Genomic DNA, 19,476 nt, shown 5'->3' with positions numbered 1-19,476 from the left:
GGACCCGAATCGCCTAAAATTTTGTCGGCCCATAAAAAATGACCTAAGGAACATTAGGCATCGCCTCGCCACGATCATTCCTCATTTTTTGGTGTTTTAGGGTCATGAAACTTGAATTTCCTCGATTCCCAGATTTTCGTATGCTATAATCCACGTCATCTACATGAACACGAGCGACTGGCTCTGAATCACTTGCAGATCCAAGTATTGCTGATAGCGGTGGTTGCTAGAGCTATATCTAGATTTTCTTGGATGTTTCGAGGTAGCACTATTGTTCCGTTCGCACGACTTGAAGTCCTCTTTTATCTTATGTTCTTACTGTTCAGTCTTACAGACAATTTTGTATTTTGGTCAGACTTTGTATTTGGTACTCTATAGAGCTCATGCACTCGGTGATACCAGATTTTGGGATAGTTGTCCGTTGTTTTGCTATTTTGACTTCAGCTATTTATATTATTTCCCATTTGAGACTACTTAGTACTGTTATTAGATTTTATTTATGCATATTGGTTGTTGCCTTGCCTAGCAAGCAATGTTAGGCGTCATCACGGCTTCGGTGGGAATCTGAGTCGTGACAGGTGTATTAGTACCTACTGATTTTATATAAAAAATTTGACGGACTGTTATTGGCATGAAATTTCATAGGTTCACAGGAAACAACCTAGTGACCAATACTCATTGCTTCAGCATGACTTACAAGTTTATTTTATGGCATTTCGAGGTCATACAACACAAATTTATGATTATATCCACTTTTTCGAGTATACTAATACATGTTGATTTTATAATTAAAAAAATTAATGGCCTCTGATTGGCCTGAATTTACACATGTCCATAGAAAGCGGCATAGTGACCAATACTCATTACATCACCATGATTTTCGAGTTCATTTTATGGCATTTCGTGATCATGCAATACAAATTTGTGACTATACAATACAAATTTGTGACTATATCGGACATCGGATCGGAAACCAAAAAAAAAAATTGGTCTCATATAAAGTCGACTTGTGGACTTTATATGAGACAAAGTCAGAACTCCACTATCCGTTGTGGAGCAGAAGTGGTACTGTAAATATATCTACCTAATTAAACAAAACAATACACTACAACAACATACCCAGTATTACCCAAACAAAACAGTACACTATTATTTACAAACTTTGAGTAAATCGTCATTGCTTAGTAAGTTGGTAAAATATCGTACCATCACTATTTTCTTGCTTCTCTAACTTGGCTTCAGCCAGTCTTGAACGAATTGTGTCAGGATTTGATATCTTGTTAACACTGCATAATAAGAATAACGGCAATAAAACTTCAAACATTTTTTTTAGATTTTGGCTGCAAAATATAACAAGCATCAAAAGTTGAGTGAAGGAAAATGATCAAGAAAACGTGAAGGATGAATCATTGTAATAGAAAAAGCAAACAGATATCAAGAATGGAAGCTTACCATATGAGGAGAATTCCACTAAATGTTGGTTTCTCATAAATCCATTCAGGAGCTAGTTTTTGCAGTAATATGAGCTGCTCTTCAACTTCTCCTGCATTAATGAAACATCAAGATTAAAATGAAGCTTGTATAAATCTAAAAGGACTAAATGGTTATTATAAGTTATCAACTAGACTTACTTTTATCAGTAAGCTCCGTCTGTTTGGAAATTAGTCTGTGCATGAGCTCTTCTTTCGTCATGACAGAACATTTAATAGATTGAAAAAAGAAATAAACCATGTCAAAGAGGCGAGGCAAGCAAGCAATCATCTGTTTGCGCCTTTTTGCCTGAGATATGGCTGGATCTTGCTGCTCTAGTGCATTACTCTCTTTTTCTCCCATCTGTGGAGTCATACAAGTCAACTTCTCGTTGGTGGAATCAGAAGTTGGGAAAAATCCCCCAATAATCTCATGATTCATGAATGACAAACATAAAGCTATGGGATACACTCATGGAAGTATAAAAGTCTAAAGATGCAGAGGGACAAATTTTTGTAGCTTAACTACTACAAGAGATGAGAATTTCAATGAATCATATGGAGCTAGTTTAAACAAATTCTATCAAGGAAGATTGACGTGCAAGTTGATCTTGTCTTACCGATTTCAGAAGATTCTCAGGAAGAATGTCAAAAATATCATCGGTTGGAAACCTTTCACTCTCACAGACTTGATCAGCAGAATTTGCATTCTGCACAGGAGTGTCGAAGAATAATGACCTTCTAGTCGATGAATGCCTAGCTAGTTTTATTGGTGTTTCAGCTGGATCATCGTCTGGACTCATGTAACATCTCTTAGGAGGTTCAAGCATAGGGGTAGCTGGAGCAGACATAGAACCATTTTCTCCCTTTTTGGCTTCAATCATCGGAGGTGCAGGTGGATGACATGATGGTGAACTAGCCGAAACAATCCCTCCTGAAGAGTATTTCATATTAGTTTGTTTTGAACATAACTTAGGAGCATCAGCACATGCTACTGGTTTCTTCTTAGTGGAACTTTCGACTTTGAGGGGTAATGAAACTGGAGAAACTGGCACAAGCCCAGCTCTATCTTCTTCGGCATTTCCTCCGGTAATAGATGCCTGTTTAGAAAAGTATCTTCTAAAAGAGCCAGACAGGTGTGATGCAGATACTGACTGCAGCAAAAATGCACCATCAGGTGTCTCATTGGTTAAGGATGAGACTGACGATCTAGACGAGTTGGCACTGCTTGCTTAGACTGTGAGAATGGCCCAGGCAACGTTTCCTCAGGAATGTCATCACCCTGAAATGCAAAAATAGTAATTATTGCCAACAATGCATGCATAGAGAAAGTGCTGTCATGGAAATAATATCATACATCTAATCATCTTCCTTTCACTTTTCTTTAGAGGGATACAGGGGGCAATATGATTCAGGTAAAACATGCAAATCTACTTTAACGAGATCTTAGCAGACAACATGGTGGTCATATATGTAAAAGTGTTTGTGCTGGTTATTTCAATGCTGAGACGAGTAAAATACAGGTCGCTGAGCAGTTGTGATCTAACATGATATGGTATAAAGCACCTATAATGTTCCAGAGGCACTATACAATATGATTGAACTTGAGATCTTCTCCAAAATGTAAATGTTAGAAACATATGTACCATTTGTCAGAGAACGTGCCATACTGAAAAAGACCCATAACTCAAAATCTCGGCTTCTCCATATGAAACTTCTGCTATACTGTTAACGGGTCTATATTTCTCTCAATAAGTCAAGACCAATTGTTTGCAAATGAAGCATCAGAGCAGAGGGAAAAGAGTTGGAGGATGTCTTACAGAAAATGCACATCTTCGCATAACAACAAAGATAAATATCAACTAAGAACTAAGTAGGACAGGCACACCTGACACCCTGCCAGTCTTTCCTAGTAAATTTAACCAATAAGAATCAATAGTGAATCGAGTTATATTTGGGCAGAATCATTCTTTAAATAAATGAAAACGTTAGAAGAATTGCTTACCCCAGGGTGGGACTTGAAGAAATCCAAGAGCCGAGAGCGGAAAATTTTCCTTAACAGAACACTGCTAGTGTTAGATCTCCACTTCTCACTACCATCAATTGCATTGGCATTTAAAGTTATATAAAATCTGGCTTCATACAGCAAGTGAGCTCATCATGCTTGAGAATCTTCTGTATCTCAATTGCTTCAGGTAAAATAAACTTCAGCTGAGCTAAATGGCTGTAAGAAAACCTTCTAGAAGTCAAAAGATAAAGAATTAGTATTCCTTTCGATATAGATAACACCGTGATTATTAATGATTGAACATTTGTGATCTTCATACTTATCAGTCAAATTCTCCACTTTGGCACTAATATTAGTGAAAGTTGTTGCAGAACCCTTCAAATGCAGCAGCCGAATTGAACTATCCATGCTGTTGAAGAACTTTTCCAACATTACGTACCTACACTAACACAAACATATATGTTAAGAATCACCTGGATATTCATACATATGCCACATCATTCAATAGCCAAGATTGAAGAGACCGTAGTAATCCAGAAGCACAAGTAGTTTTTCCATAAAAGTCCTAGCTGACTTTTCTGTTTTCTTTCAGCTTATTTGTTCAAACTCTCAAGCTACATGCAACTTTCAGAAGCTAATGATTTTGAAGAAGAAAAAAAAGCTTTATTCAGAAGCTAATATATTGAAACAGCTATAGACAACGATCTTGAATTGGAGAAGCTAACTGTAGTACTCACTTTGTCCCCTGATTTTCTGTTACTTTTGGCTTTTCAAAAGCCATATGTTCTATAATTTGACCAAAATTTACTCCTTTGTTAAAAAATAGTGAAACTATTACCATTTGAAAAATCAAACAATCTAACTTTTACTAGTATATTTTCTAAAACATTTATAAAATTATGTTTAACTTTAAACTTCTAATTTATAGTGCTTATACATAATTTTTAAATATGGTGCTTATACATAATTTTTAAATATACAATTTTTATTTGAAAATACATTAATAACTCCATATCTGAACACACACTGAAATTAGATGCGTTGATCACAACAAATTTTCCAGATCGATGAAGTATTATTAATTTTGAGAGTAATAAAAATTATTCAAATCAATATCTTCTTTTGTTCAGCCACTGGCGATTCAGATACCGACGAGCATTTCTGCTCATCGGAGCTTAATAACGGGTCATAAAGCAGCTCGCGCCGGATTGGCACGGGTTTTAGTAGCTTCTGAGCTGCTTCTCTGACGTCTTTCAACGAGACTAGGGAGCGGGCGCTGCGTTTTTGGACATTGAAAGGAAGATTTATCGGTTTCTCTGGTGTTTTGGTGCTCCATTGGTCCAGCACCGGAGCTAGTACACCGGCGTATTTTTTACCGGAAACTGAATTCGCCGGAGATGATTTGCGATCCGACGGTGGAGATGATTTGAGATTCCATGAACTCCATTGATGATGGGAGGCGGAAAGAGAAACAGAGAAGGATGAAAGAAATTTATAGGTAGATGATTTTGGCGGGAATGGTGAGGTGGATGATGACGTGTCTCGTATGCCATGTCAGATTTTGCGCCAAGTTATTCTTGAGCTGGGCATAGCGATAGTGTTAGCAGAAGTATATTTGGAATAAAGAGTATCTTTACACAAATAGCCGGTCACATTCATTATTTATTTTTTCTAGTCATATACATAGATTATACATTGATTATACACAACTATACATATATAATACACAAATTATGCATATATTTTACTTTCAACGTCTATTATTAGTTTAAGTTGTTAGGTGGACGGCTATTTGGGTTAATTCTTCTTTGGAATATGAGGCCCAATAGTTACATGGTCAATGATAACGTAGAAATGATACCAAATAGCCACTTTAAAGGGCTGCTATTTATCAATTATTCCATGTGTCCTGAATTTCAGTTTTTCAGTTCAAATTTTCATGATAAAAATATCCTGAATTGTCCGGAAGTTAAGATTTTTAGTTTAAAATTTCAGAACAAAATAAGTACTGGCTAATCTCTAAATAGTATCCCTGAGAATGACTATTTGTGCAATTACTTCATGAATAACATAGAAATTATTTTTTGGGATGGTCTTTTAACTTTTGACTCCTACTTGTTTTATGGGGAGAATTTTAAGGTCAAAAATTAAAGGTTTTGCGAGAGATAACACTTGTTAAACTTGAAATTTTTTCAATGAGATAAATAGGTATAAGATTTCATGAATATTTGTGTACTTTACCCCTTTTCGATTCTATCTTTGAAAAATAGCCAATATTATGGAGTTTCAGCTTCTAGAAGTAAAACTCCACAACAGTAGCATGAAGTTTCATTTATAGAAGTTAAAACTCTAGAAAAATTTATCTTTTAAGGAACTATTTCTAGTTCTAGATATTAGTATATAAAATTAGTGCAAGTTTCAGTTCTTCGTAAACTGCCACATATCTACAAATGGCGAACAAAGGCAATAGACACCTAGCAATGATGGCCAGGAGTTCCATTCAATTGCCCCGCTTTTCAAACCACTATTGAAATAATTATTTTCCTGTTTTTTCTCTATATATTTGACATTAATCATTTTTTGGTTCTTTTTTGCAATCATTTGATTTATTTTTTCATTCAGTTGTCAAGATGACTACTAATAGCAAAAAACACAAAGGGAATCCTCCAAAATCAGCATCAACAGATAAAGAAGGTCAGCTGAAATTGTACTCACCAGACTATGCTGTTAAAGTGAATACTAGTTACCAACAAAAGTCAGATGATCAAAACAAGAACATGGTAAGCTTACTCAAAATTTGAAGAAAGTTCTTATTTATATATAGTCTTGGGAAGTTTTAGATCAACGATATAGTTATCTTTGTATATACGTCACGAGTTCAAGTCATGAAATTAGTCACTAGCCCTTGCATCAGGTAGGTAGCAGCTTACATCACACCCTTGTGGTCCGACATTTTTTCAGATCCTGCGTGAACACGAGATACTTTTCTTGCATCAGAGTAGGTAGGCAGCTTACATCACATCCCTTAAGTCCGACATTTCTTCAGATCCCTTAAGTCCGACATTTCTTCAGATGCTGCGTGAACACATCCCTACTTCGTACTGCCTTTTTTTTAATCTTTGAAGTCCAGAAATTTTCAAACTTATTAACAATATCTAAATATACTTTTTCCTAGTGGGATATTCTAAAATGATGTATTCGACTTTCTTTCCTTTTTTCATTTAATATCAAAAAGATCCAGAAAAGCTAATGTAGAAAGGATACCTAGCAATGAGATGTTATTCTTCAATCTTTAAATTCAAAATCTACTACCTTCTTCTCATGTTATATGCGTGTGTGAAAGTTTTTGCATCTCTAATGAAGAATATTTAGTAGTCTTAATCATAAGAATTATGTGTAAAAGATCCTCTTTGTTTAAACGTATCATTTAATTAACACTTACTGAAACATAACTACGTGAAAAAGAGATATATAGAGTTATTATTCAAATGTTCTGCTTTTCCTAATTGCTTCAATTTTGATGCCAAGGAAGATGACTAGCAAAATGGACAAAGGTCAGTTAGAGCTTTATTCACCAGAATATGCACTAAAAGTGAATAGTCCAGAGGTAAGGGTACGACATAACGACAAAGTTAATTTAATTTATTTTCTATTTATAATTATATATCATGTTTGACAAACTCTTCTTTTATTCACATTAATAATTCTCTCTTTAATTTTGGTAAAAAGTAGAATAGATTTTGGATAATATATATTCTAATCTACGACCTTGCAATTGTAAATCTTCAAGAAAGTTTTTTCAAACGGATTATTGGATGATTATCGAGAATAAAAGGTTTAGCTTGAGATGTGTCCAGGACACTGTCCTTAAGGATATTTCGCCCACACCGTGATAACAAAGATTAACAAAGAGAAACTATAGCACAATAGTAGAAAGCTTTTACTTTGTTCACTTCCGAATTGGACATCTGATTTTCAAGAATGTAACGTAGCATATTAAAGTAATGTTAACAAAGTTAATAAACATTTCCAATAAGAGACGTTACATAACTTTAAAGCAATAAAGCCAAAAACGTTTCAAATAGCAAATTCATTATCATACAAAATCACTATCTATATACATAGATTATACATTGATTATACATAATTATACACATATAATACATAAATTATGTATATATTATACCTTCACCGGTTATTTTTAGTTTAAGTGTTTGGATGAGCGGCTAGTTGGGTTACATTTATTTAAATATATTTACATGGTTACTTACCTTAATTTTCAAGTCACTGCCCATTACTTGGAGCAAGTCACTACGGCGTTAGTTATAAGTTCATACTTTGGCCCGGGCCTTGTGTATATATTAAAATAATTTATTAAATAAGTACAAATGATAGATTTGAAACTGGGTCAATCAAATGAAATGAAAAGGCGATAGAATTCACATTTACATTTATACCTATATAGTTTAAATCCTGAATTCATCTTTGCTGGCCGTTACGTATCCTGGATTTGTGTTACTTGTCTTTCGACACTTGTTGTTAATGCTTGCAACCTGACTAAAGCTAAATTTTTTAACTTTTTATTATTCCTTTGTCCTTGAGCAGGTTAAGGAAGAAGGGGTGAAGAAGATGAAACAGAAAAAAGAAAGTGAAGAAAAAGAAAAGGTAACAGCAGCTGTTGAGGGTAAGAAAGAAGATGATGGTGGTCCTCTGGTGACACCTTCAGCAATCAGACTTACTTCTAGGATTTAGCATTTACGTTTGGATAACAAAGAAAATTTTATTTGGAATAAATTAGAAATGTAGAATTAATGCAAGTTTCTTGATTTTTCTTATCTTGCTTCATGGTTTGTATTCAACAAGGATGAATGGGAATAAAGAACGGGAAAAGAAGGTTTATATAGATTTACATACAATATAATCCTCCGCCTAAATGAGTTCGAATTAATTCTCTTCTGTCCCTCTAGCTCCGCCCTTGATCTCTAGTTCCGCCCTTGATCTCATGTTATATATGATAAATTCCCTCGGGAAAAAGAAGGTATATCAGCAACGACCAAATTGGAAATACAAGAAAAGTGTTAATTACATGGGGATTTTACCTGAGAATTTTATTTGCAGATAATACATGCGGATTTTCATGAGAAAAATTAAAATTCTTAAATTTAGAATATTTTACTTGCGAAAAATATTTTCCCAAGAAAATATGTACGTAACTTTGGCGCCATAAAGAGCCAAAGTATTTTCTAGGAAATTACCGGGGAAACTAATCCGCAAGTACATTTTCGCAGGTAATTAAACAAAAAAATAGAAAAAAATTTCTATGATACTCCGTAGGAAAATTCCCAGGTAGCGATACATGCGAATTTACTTGGGGATGTTTTCTTGGGAATTTACCTGGGGATCTGCTTATTTGGGGAATTACCTGGGGATATTGTTATTGTGAATTTAGCTTGAGATTCTTTTAGGGGATTGTCTTAGCTGAGAAATTACCTAGGGATGTTGTTGATGCGGATGTAGCTGAAAAAATTTTCTTGAAGATTTACTTGGGAATTTTCTTACTTGAAAAATTACCTAGAAATTTTGTTGTTGTATATTTAGTTTTAAAAATAATTCTTGGGGATTTGCTTATTTGGAGAATTACATGCAAATTTTATTATTATTTGCTAAAAACTTGTTCTTGGTGATATAGCTGGGAATTTTCTTACCTAAAAATTTATCTGAAATTTTGATTGAGGATTTGTTCTTAGGATTTAGATAGAAATGTTATTGTTGCTGCTTTAGTTGAATATATAATACTTGAAAATTTACCTGAGGATTTTATAGTTAAGATATTTAAATTTGATTTTCTATAAATACTTAAAAATATTATTTAAAGTTTTAAGAAAATATTATCATTTTTATTTAAAAATATTTTTTTACTTCTAAAAACTACAAAAACTTGATATGGAAAACACATCCTTAGGTGTTAATTTTATCTATTATATTTTCTCGACTGTATAGGTAAAAATAGTTAAATTACTGACTCTATATAAAACTTAATGATATATATATATGTTCGGATTGAATATTACAAGTCATTAATCATAATATAGTCGGTCATCACTTTTTCAACAACTTCAATAACAATATCATTAGCATAAATCTAGTTATATCAAGAACTAAAATCTTAAGATGGTTGATATAAAAGGATATAACAAAACTAAGATACGGCCATGTCTCACATATTTTAGTTAATATCATCAGAAAATATACTAAATTATGCATAAGTGCATAATTTAAGTTTAATTTTTAAGCAGAGAAAAATTATATTATACTTATAAAAAATGTAACTAACTTTTATTAACTTTTTATCTTATGTATGTTATTTTTTCACATGTATTTAAAATGATAAAATTTAATTGTAGTGTGTTAAAATGATATTAGTTTGTAAATGTTAGGATTGAAACTTAATTTCAAGTGACCATATGATTATACTTTCTAACATCATCTCTTGATTAACTTCTATCATATTAAAATAACTTGATCTTGTATAAATTGTTAGGATTAACGAAATAATTCTTACCAATTATGATATACAAGAATTCTTGTTAATTAATATAATATTTATATAAAAAGAAATTAGTGGTATTCAAGGAATATAAATGAAACTTTTGAAAAATAGCTAAGAATATTATTAAACTAAAAGTATATAATTATAATTTAATTCACTTGCTTTTACTTCTAAAAATAATTTTTTGCTTGATTTATCAAATCCTTAATTAATGCATCCGGTTTATAACTTCAGCATGTTGGCAAGGCGTCCGACTGTATTTGCTTCAAAGCCTCTTGGTGTATTAATGTAATAAACTAGTCTTATGTTAAGAAAGTTACAAAACATGAAAATTTGGAGGGAGATGTTTGGATATATATTTAGTAATAGTAATATAGTAATAGTAATAGTAATTAATAACTAATATAAGAAAAACAATGTTGTGGTATTGTATATGTGTGAGAAGCGTATATCCAAATACAAAAATAATATATGTAGAGAGTAATCTTTATAAAAATAATTTTAATAATAAAAATACTATAGCAGTAATTTTAATTTTTTGTCTAAAAGTTTTATAGATTTATTTGGAAATTTTGATGGGGATTTACTTGCAGATATTTTCGTATGAAAATCCGCAAGGAAACTCCTAACTTTCATACCAAAACTTTCATGTGAATTTTTAGAATTTCCTACGAAAAAATTCGCAAGTAATTTACATACGGATTAAAACCCCAGGTAATTTATATACGGATTTTTTTTTTTACTTGCAGGTAATAATCCCCAGAAAAATCCCCATGTATATAGCCGCAGTAAAAATAATAGCAGAAAAAAATATATAAAATTTTGTATATTTTTTGTATGTATGTATATATATATATATATATATATATACATATATATATATATTCTGTATGTTATACACAAAAATTATACAAATTCTATATACTTTTTCTTCTGGCGCGGGCTAAAAGTGATAATTCCCCGACCAAATTCTCAGCAACATCCCATTTCGGTTAATCTTAGAAATGCCCTGTTTGAAAATCTTAAAATGCTTTATATTTCAAATTTGTATTAGCTGGGAATACAATGGCAAACATAGTTCATACAAGTGCCAGTACACTGAGAGATCTTAAGCTCAGGACCTTTAATCTTGACATATAATTTAATGCCACATTTCTACTTTGGAAATGATAAAAACTCTAAATACTATTACAAAAGGATCTCCAAGATTTCCAAAAGGGGTGAACCTGCAACCTTATAAAAATGACACAAGTACTTTTCACACTGAAATTAAAATCAAGTTCACTATATCTCTTTCAAGAATCCACTGTGCTGAATCATATGAATATACACTTAAGACCACCAGTTAAATGTTTGTGTCTACAGTAACTGAAGCGGAAACGAATGTAATTGCAACTCTCCTCTGTATATCCACATCTCTCTGTACATAACTGTAAATGCTAAGGTTCAGTGTTTGGTAGCCTGCTGAGGACAGAATGCTCTGGTTTGTGTTCGCATTCAAAATCGAGATGAACGAATGCTCGTTCAACGTCAGGGAGTTTCTCGAGCTTTATTTGTAGAGTTTCTCCAATAGTATGTGCTTCTTTCAAAGGCAAATCTTCTGGAAGTTCAATATCAACCTGTGTTGAGAGAAGCAGACTACTTTTAAAATGATTGACAGAAAAACCATTATGCTATTAGAGATTTTCAAGATACCGACCTCTACAAAGTACAAAACACCAAATGTGTATGCCCGAACTGTATCAATGCGCTTCACTTGGGGGTGTCTTATAACAAGATATGTTAACTTTTGCAAATACTCGGGAGGCGCTGACTGTCCCACCAATGATGCTACATGAGAAAACCTTGTTCAGGTTAGCATCGGATATTCTTCGGTCCATAACACCATTTTAAAAGTAGAACGAACTTCTTTAGTAAATTCGAGCTCCAATATCTCAATTGGGCTATCAAACAATTGGATTTTGTAGCCCCAGCACAAAATTTTGCAGCACTCACTATCATTTGGTGATATTTCCTTTTTTATTGAAAGTAATAGTTTATGGATTTGATTTAGAGAAACCACTTATACAAGATATATACAGAAAGAAAAGAATTTTTCATGACTCTGATTCACTATGATGAAGTGATGTTCCTTCAGGTGAGAAGGGCAGCAGAAACCAGCCCTCATCACCAATTTTTTTTTCTTTTTTCACTCTCGCCATTAAATAACTAATATCCGTGTCCCGAATAACCAGAAAACCACCGCGTTGAAAGAAACAAGAATTACCTGCATTCTCTAAAACAGTTCCTGACCAATTGGAGATTGTATAAATTGCAAGGATAAGGGCACCAACGGGATCGATCCACCAGTAGAACTTATCACCAAGGACAGCTGCTACCAATCCGACTACATTAGTTACCACGTCAAAATAGTGATCCTGACAAAGATATCTTCAATTTAGACAAGTAGAGAATCACCATAAGGATGTCAAAGCCAGAAAGCAAAGATACTAAACACACCTTTGCATAGGCACGGACAATGTTGTTTCCTGAGCTTCTGCAGTAGAGCCAAAGGGTAAGTTTTACCACTGTGGCTGTTATCATGATAGCATACAACCAGACAAGCTCATCCGAGGTCAACTTTTCGGGAGATTTATTTTCAACTAGTTGTTCTACAGCCTGAATCAACACCTGAAAGCCTAAAATGGACAGAACTTGAGCACAATATCAATAGAGTTTTTTTTTTTTTTTTTGATAACCAGCTTGCGCGCACCTCGACTAATTCCACGGGATACCTGCCACCTCCCACCAGCAACAGGTACCAGGTAACTCTATCCACCAAGGCTTGGATAGATGGGAAGAAATCACCTAGTATTTGCCTCCGCTGGGATTTGAACCTGAGACCTCATGGTTCTCACCCACTTCATTGACCACTAGGCCACACCCTTGGGTGCTCAATAGAGTTCTCACGGATACTTTTCTTGACATAGCTCCCCCAACAAATGTAACGCTCAATAGATTCTAAATGAAATGGTTAGTATGTCAAAGGAGATCACATACCAAGTGTAGCCATAACAGCAGCAAATATAATAATTCCTACTGGCTGCACTCGCAACTTCCCTATAGGATATTTGTAGATGTTGATATTTTTCATTGATAGGTGAGTCAGCCATAGTATGCCACCAGCCATGAGATCTAGTAAGGAATCCAATGTAGATGCAGCAATAGCCAGGGAACCACTCTTCACTGTGGCATAGATCTGCAAGGTGCAAGATAGTTACTACTGCCATTACAGAAAAAATGCATAAAACATCACACTACTACTGGCATTGATATCCAAGGTGCAAAATGTGTTACCAGAGTCATTATATGAAATTGCATAATCACCATCTTTGCCAAACTAATTTCCTCTGGAGTGCAAGTACTGGCGAACCTAAGTTCAATTGAATCCCCTTCTTCAAGAAATTGCTCTGTACATATTGGATAAAAACTTTTTGTATATATATACAAGTGCTCGAATCTGTTTGACATAAGTAAAGTTTTAAATTTAATGGTAAAGGGGGTTCAAAACTTGCCACCTAGGATTCGTACTTGTGACCTATTGCAATTTTTGAGCCCCCTTTACCATTAAATTTAAAACTTCCCATATGTCAAGAATCAAAAACTAATATATATACAAAAAATTGTTTTATCATATTTTTACAGAGCAATTGTATTACGAAGGGGATTTAATTGAACCCCCTTCATTGTACTTAGGTCCGCCACTATAAGTATGTAATTGTTATTACCTTAAGAGCTAGCAATAAAACATTTGCGTAATTGGAGATCTTCATCGCCCTCTCATGTTGAGCTTGTTCTTCAAGATCCTCAGCATCAATGCACTTAGATGCGACAATGGAATCAACTTCTTCAAATGACTTCAATGTCTCAAATTGTTTTTCATAGTAGTCCTTTTCTCCTATGGTAAAAAAAAAAAAAAATGGAAGAGGGAATGAACAATTCAACAAAGAAAGGGAAACTAGCTAGCTTCATTGTAGGCGGGGTGCAATTTGATATCCTTTCAAACCCTTCAGAGTCTTAATGAAGTTAATGTGCAAGGAATAACAAAAAGAATTGTATCAAGCAGTTGTTCTTGATATACCTACATATCATCAAGACTTATAATCTCTATTTCCAACCACGCACTCAAGTTTGATACTAAAGGAGGAAAGGGAATGGGACGAGAGGTGTAGCCAAACACCAATACAGGTTTTGAGAGTCCTTAAGATCTAATGGAACATGGTCAAAACACCAAATTTAGCCTAGGATCAGCATCTTCCACTAAATTTCATCATCGCATTATCTCTACCACATAACATAATGTTTCCCCACCCTTCAATAACAACTTGTAAACAAAATTGCAGGTTTCAGCCACACTGAAGACTAGTCGACTAGTGTCCTTAATCGTGCTAAAACATTGTCATGTGGACTATGAAAATGCATGCTCAACCATTACCACAAACAATTAAGACAAAAAGCCTATTCCACAAAAAATTGCAACCCAAAAAAACAAAATAAATGAAACAAAACAGAAAATGACCCGATCAATTTCACAAGGTCTTCTCTACTTCCTTCACCTATAGAACACATGTATACTTTATGCTAGTCCATATACTTGAAATGTGCTAGGAAGTAGTAGCTTAGACAGCAATTTCAACACAACATATATTCCCAATCTCCTCATACCTTCTCCAATAAACACAACAGATAGACAAAAAAATATACATGTTAGCTGCTTGATATACACAAAATATCAAAGAAAGAAAAAAGAAAGGAAAAAAAAAACAGAAAACCAGTCCCTCTCTGTAACAGAAGTTTGGCACTTTTCTTTCTAAAGACTCAAACTAAGAAACTTTTACTAACATTGTGTTCTTTCACTTTGATATTAAAGATGATATAATCTAGTTCAATTTAATTCCAAAAGTTAGCAAAAATGACTCGTTTTTTTTCTCTTTAAAATTGACTCTTGACAAGCAAAAGGATAAAGGTAGCTTGGCGGACACATCCTGGTCACGGGTTTAGGCCGAGGAAACAATTCTTGCAGAAATACATGTAAGACTGAGTACAATAAAACTTGTGATCCGGCCCTTTCCTGACCCGCGCATAGCGGCAACTTAGTGCATTGGCTGCCCTTTCTTTTATAAGCAAAAGTGTAATTGAGGGAGGAGAAAGAGAGAACCTTTAGTTAAGCAAGAGGATTTGGAAAGGTCAATATTGGAGCAAGATTCAACATCACCATTATCATTAACACAAGACTTGACCTTTTCAGGTAATCTTGCCAAGAAATCACCCCTCAGAGATGTTACAGAATTCCGGCGACTTATCCGGTGGCTGCTCCGCCGTCCACTTCCACTAAGCTTCCACCCTTCTAACAATGGCGTCTTGTTTTCATTCTTTACTTCTTCTCCCTCCATTTTTTCACCACACCCCACAATTCAAAGCTTAAACTTTCAATTCTGTTACCACCCCATTGACATATATATAGCTGCTCTCTATGTAGAGGTTTTGGTTTTTTGTCTTTATTAGTTTGATTTTAATATGTGATGAGAATTTGCCTGGTGACGAAAAATAGTTGGACTTTTCTAGAAAATGTTTTTATATTTGGATAAAAGTTTTTTTAAAAAAATAAAATAAAAGTAGTAAAGCTTTTTGACAAGATTGTCATTTCGACCTTTCCTAGTAGTTTCGTACTCTCTAAATTTAGCTGGTACAGGCTTGTTTCTTTTCAGCTTTTTCTCTTCTTTTCTTTATTCCCTATTAATACATTATTGTTATAAATAGGATTATGAATGTTTATATTTTAGTTAGATTTTAGGGTTTGTTATTTGGTGGCTAAATCACTTTTTCCTTATAAATAGAGGAGTTCTATTCTATTGTAATTCACCCATAAGAAATATCCTTGTACTTCTCTCTGCAATGTTGTTGTTTCATAACACAACACAAGACTCTAACCAATTGAGTAGAGGCATCTGCTTTGATCGCCAGGCTTTGGGATACATGCATGATGCTCAACTTCTACATAATATTGAGCACAATGATTGTCAATTGATCCATGAACTTCCTTCATGAATAAATTCTGGATTTAAGGTAAGTATTTTACCTTATTTTTCTCTTCTAAATTTTTGAAATTCTATAATTTGATTTTAAATACAAGCAAAAATAATAAATTTTGATTATAACTTTAATAGAGTTTGTGAAAAATTATAACTACCCGAAATGATAAAATTTCTATGTCTTGCCATGATCAAATCCATGTATGATTATGAGCACAGGAAGTGAAAACTCCTCCCATTGAATTTGCTTCATTCTCGTTCTCTTAAGAGAATGTGGTTTGCAATATGTAATAAGTCTGAAAGAAGATAAAATTATTATCGTGAAGGTATCAATGGATGTGGACATGGCAATAGACGAAATTATAATCGTCATCATTGTGGTAATGAGAACAATAAGGATTCTCAAAATAATCCTTCACACTGTGAAAGTAATATTTGTCATCGATTTGACATGAGATTTTCTAAAGCGCATATAGATAATTATGGTCCATTCATGGCGTGAATGTGACAACATGTGATTTATGAATACATATTTATTCTTGAAAGAATATAAACGTGCTAGTGGTAGTGAATATATCACACTCACCTCTAGAAGGAGGTTTGAGATGAAATAAGAAAATAATTTCATTATTATAGCATGAATGGTCATTGGTCACATATTGTGATTATGCCAAAATATTTTAGCAATATGATTATTAAAGTACAACAGTAATGCAAGAAACAGATCTTGCATATAATTTGACCATGACCATAATGGTATAACTTTCTCTTTAAGAGAGATATTCACCATATGGATGTTGATGAATATATGGTAGTACAAAATTAATTGAGAGCTCTGGAAGAGCCAATTATACTATGTTGGAGAAATAAAATTGATTATCAATAAGGTATTGTGTTTTAGTAAGTCCCAAAGAAACTTATTGAGTTTCTAATGTATTCGCGAAAGCGGATGGTTATATTGAGACTATAAATAAAGGAAAAATTTAATATCTTCTATTACTGCAACTTATAGCGGGGTAATATATATTTGAAAAGTTACCCGCTTTATTCTCTAGTTTGTACTACATAAAAAAAGTATGTAACAATAAAATAGAATTTTATTGATATAAAAACCTATATCATAATAAACTTGGAGTTTATTGATAATTGCACACGTCATGATGTAAACCTGAAGTTTATCAATATTTGATAATTTACCCCGTTGGCATAATTAATTTAGCCATGTTAATTTAAGTATGATGTGCAAAATAAAACTGAATTCACGTGGGTAAATATTAAAGAACTAGAAAGTTCTTTATGAATTCTCTTACATTGTTTGTTCTCACTAATTAATAGACCAACTAAAATTGGGATTGAATTCCATAAATATTGGAAATATCAAAGGTGAATATGGGTTCATTCATCTGTCATATATACCACATAAGATGCATTTATGATATGGTTACATGTGTGATTATTATTAATCCGCAACCTGGTATTTGCGAGGTAACTTGCTCAAAAAAAATTATTTTCGAGTATAATTTTCAGATTTTCTATTAAGACAATTCATCTTGGTAAATTGGTTTACATTACAATTGGTTTAGTGATGGTAGGCTAGAAACTCGTGTTTTAGCTATAGTATTGCACTCAAATTACTGTATTTTACTTGTGTTAAACTTTTAATTGGTAGAGTTTTTGCACTTATTGGGTATTTTATGCCTTATAGGGGTGGTTCCGAGTTATGTAGTACCTATGATGGAGCCAATCCGAGCTATTTAGAGCTTTAAAATCTGAGTAAAGCCCAAGTAATTAAGTCGGGATCACATTCAGGGGTCGAAGACCAAGTCCGGATGTCAAAGACTAGAGAAACAAATTCACTTTAAGAAAAATGCATTACCGTGCCGCATGGGGCACAAAATATGCCTATAATAGTATTTTCAATGTGTTCTGGAAATCGCCACAGGCGCGCCGCATGTTGCGGCGCGGCATGCGACGTTGTAGTCCAAATTCCTTAGAGTATCTTTTATTTTCACTAATTAAGGATAGTTTCGTCCGGGGGTTGTTTTGGAAAAAAATACCCTTTTTCCGGATCTTTTGACCGAGGGAAGATTGGAAAGCCACCAAGGGAGAAGACTCAAAAAATCATCAAGATTTCAATCTACAATCGGTACAATACGAGAGTTTGTATCAAATCTTTAGAATTGATGTTTTCTTTGTTCTTAAACTTGTTTGAGATATCCTATTCCATTGTTATGGAGTAATTTCCATTTGGGTGTTGATAGATATGGTGTTTCAATAGCTTGACTAGAGATTCGATTCTTGATACTTGCTATAATTAATTGATTGAGCTTGATTTGTATTGTGGAGTTATTTAGTATTTTGCGTAATCGAAAGATAAGTTTGATATTAAATTCATGCACATCTTATGCTCTAGTTTAAATTCATGATTCAATTAGGTAATAGAAGGAGCCTCTTGAATTGTTGATTGAACGAGAAATAGGGAATATTCGTGAGAAATTACCCTTTTGATCATACACATCATTTTTATTATTGCAACTGTTTACCATGCTTCAATTGGGTTAATTACTGAAACTAGTATTTAATCGAAAGAGAAATATTAGCTTCAAGTGTAATATGATAATCGGTTGAATTCGTAAGAATCGATCGTATTGTAGAGTGAATTAACTCAAGAATTGGATCCCGAGTCAGTTTCCGTGCACCTATCTAGTCAATTACCCTTATTTTCCTCATAAATATTTCTTCGTGCTCACTTGCTCTTTTTAGTGATCAATTATTATTTGCTTAAACTTTAATAGTTAATCGTAGTAATAGTTATCCAACCAAGTGTTAATTTTTCTGGATAGTAATCAACTGGAGATTATTCAAACACTGTTTAATTTCAATCCCTGTGGAGACGATAATTAATGTATATTATCTTTGACTAGCGAGCACAATTTAAGGATGTGTTTTGCGCTCGTCAAATTTTGGTGTCATTGCCGGGGATTGGCAATCGATAGTGTTAAAATAATTTGTATTACTAATTCAGGAACCAATTTTTACTTTAGTGTATTCACATTTTTTCTCACCTGCGTGCATGGTTCAAATTTTGATTTCTTTGGTGTATGACTCGATCCTCTTCAAGGGAAGTAATTCCATACGAACTAGAATTGGAAACACGCGTGCGACATCTGAGAAGGGAAAGATAATTAACAGAAAAATCATTGGGACAAACTTCAACTCAAGGAACCATGAAAAATGAGGACAATGAATGAGTAGACTTAGCTGCAAGGGAAGCAGCACAACAAGAAGTTGCACGGAGGATTGCTGATGAAATAGTCAAACTAAATGGGGGTCGAAGGTTCAATCTAAACCGACCTTTGGTCGAACACTAGTTCAAGA

The 19,476-nt window shown here is 33.6% G+C and overlaps 3 protein-coding genes across 4 annotated transcripts; 1 reads left to right on the top strand and 2 right to left on the bottom strand.

The window, feature by feature from the left end:
* Window positions 1-970: 970 nt before the first annotated feature.
* Window positions 971-4,150, bottom strand: LOC104121091 (CDT1-like protein a, chloroplastic). Its single transcript, XM_070188166.1, has 6 exons — window positions 3,797-4,150; window positions 3,475-3,708; window positions 2,090-2,751; window positions 1,632-1,833; window positions 1,453-1,543; window positions 971-1,286 (listed from the first exon to the last, which is right to left on the bottom strand). The coding sequence occupies exons 3-6, from the start codon at window positions 2,417-2,419 to the stop codon at window positions 1,175-1,177; spliced, it is 735 nt and encodes a 244-aa protein (XP_070044267.1). The 5' UTR covers window positions 2,420-2,751; window positions 3,475-3,708; window positions 3,797-4,150; the 3' UTR covers window positions 971-1,174.
* Window positions 4,151-5,945: 1,795 nt separating this feature from the next.
* Window positions 5,946-8,380, top strand: LOC104121092 (uncharacterized). 2 transcript variants are annotated; one of them, XM_009632986.3, is made up of 3 exons: window positions 5,984-6,257; window positions 7,010-7,084; window positions 8,083-8,380. In XM_009632986.3, the coding sequence occupies exons 1-3, from the start codon at window positions 6,108-6,110 to the stop codon at window positions 8,227-8,229; spliced, it is 372 nt and encodes a 123-aa protein (XP_009631281.1). In that variant the 5' UTR covers window positions 5,984-6,107; the 3' UTR covers window positions 8,230-8,380. The 2 variants fall into 2 exon arrangements, with proteins under 2 accessions (XP_070044290.1, XP_009631281.1); XM_070188189.1 differs by lacking the exon at window positions 7,010-7,084 and having other exon boundaries at window positions 5,946-6,257.
* A 2,863-nt stretch (window positions 8,381-11,243) lies between these two features.
* On the bottom strand, window positions 11,244-15,581 carry LOC104121093 (metal tolerance protein 4-like). The gene is made up of 7 exons (XM_009632987.4): window positions 15,225-15,581; window positions 13,795-13,964; window positions 13,067-13,265; window positions 12,527-12,705; window positions 12,294-12,444; window positions 11,727-11,857; window positions 11,244-11,646 (listed from the first exon to the last, which is right to left on the bottom strand). Exons 1-7 carry the CDS (start codon window positions 15,457-15,459, stop codon window positions 11,467-11,469), a joined length of 1,245 nt encoding a protein of 414 aa, XP_009631282.1. The 5' UTR covers window positions 15,460-15,581; the 3' UTR covers window positions 11,244-11,466.
* Window positions 15,582-19,476: the final 3,895 nt, after the last annotated feature.

The sequence above is a fragment of the Nicotiana tomentosiformis genome, chromosome 11 (assembly GCF_000390325.3).
Source record: "Nicotiana tomentosiformis chromosome 11, ASM39032v3, whole genome shotgun sequence".
Lineage (NCBI taxonomy): Eukaryota > Viridiplantae > Streptophyta > Magnoliopsida > Solanales > Solanaceae > Nicotiana > Nicotiana tomentosiformis.
The sequence above is the reverse complement of the archived record's forward strand: the minus strand, read 5'-3'. Positions and strand labels throughout refer to the sequence as shown.

Bases quoted from the DNA above. Each gene is read 5' to 3' on its own strand.
- LOC104121091 (XM_070188166.1), bottom strand. From the start codon at position 2,419: ATGAAATACTCTTCAGGAGGGATTGTTTCGGCTAGTTCACCATCATGT. The intron at 1,834-2,089 runs GTAAGACAAGAT...ATGACTCCACAG, and splicing joins CTGAGAATCTTCTGAAATCG to ATGGGAGAAAAAGAGAGTAA. The intron at 1,287-1,452 runs GTAAGCTTCCAT...CTTATTATGCAG, and splicing joins AGTGGAATTCTCCTCATATG to TGTTAACAAGATATCAAATC.
- LOC104121092 (XM_009632986.3), top strand. From the start codon at position 6,108: ATGACTACTAATAGCAAAAAACACAAAGGGAATCCTCCAAAATCAGCA. The intron at 6,258-7,009 runs GTAAGCTTACTC...ATGCCAAGGAAG, and splicing joins ATGATCAAAACAAGAACATG to ATGACTAGCAAAATGGACAA. The intron at 7,085-8,082 runs GTAAGGGTACGA...GTCCTTGAGCAG, and splicing joins TAAAAGTGAATAGTCCAGAG to GTTAAGGAAGAAGGGGTGAA.
- LOC104121093 (XM_009632987.4), bottom strand. From the start codon at position 15,459: ATGGAGGGAGAAGAAGTAAAGAATGAAAACAAGACGCCATTGTTAGAA. The intron at 12,445-12,526 runs GTGTGTTTAGTA...TATCTTTGTCAG, and splicing joins TTGTCCGTGCCTATGCAAAG to GATCACTATTTTGACGTGGT. The intron at 11,647-11,726 runs GTCGGTATCTTG...CTCTCAACACAG, and splicing joins GTGTTTTGTACTTTGTAGAG to GTTGATATTGAACTTCCAGA.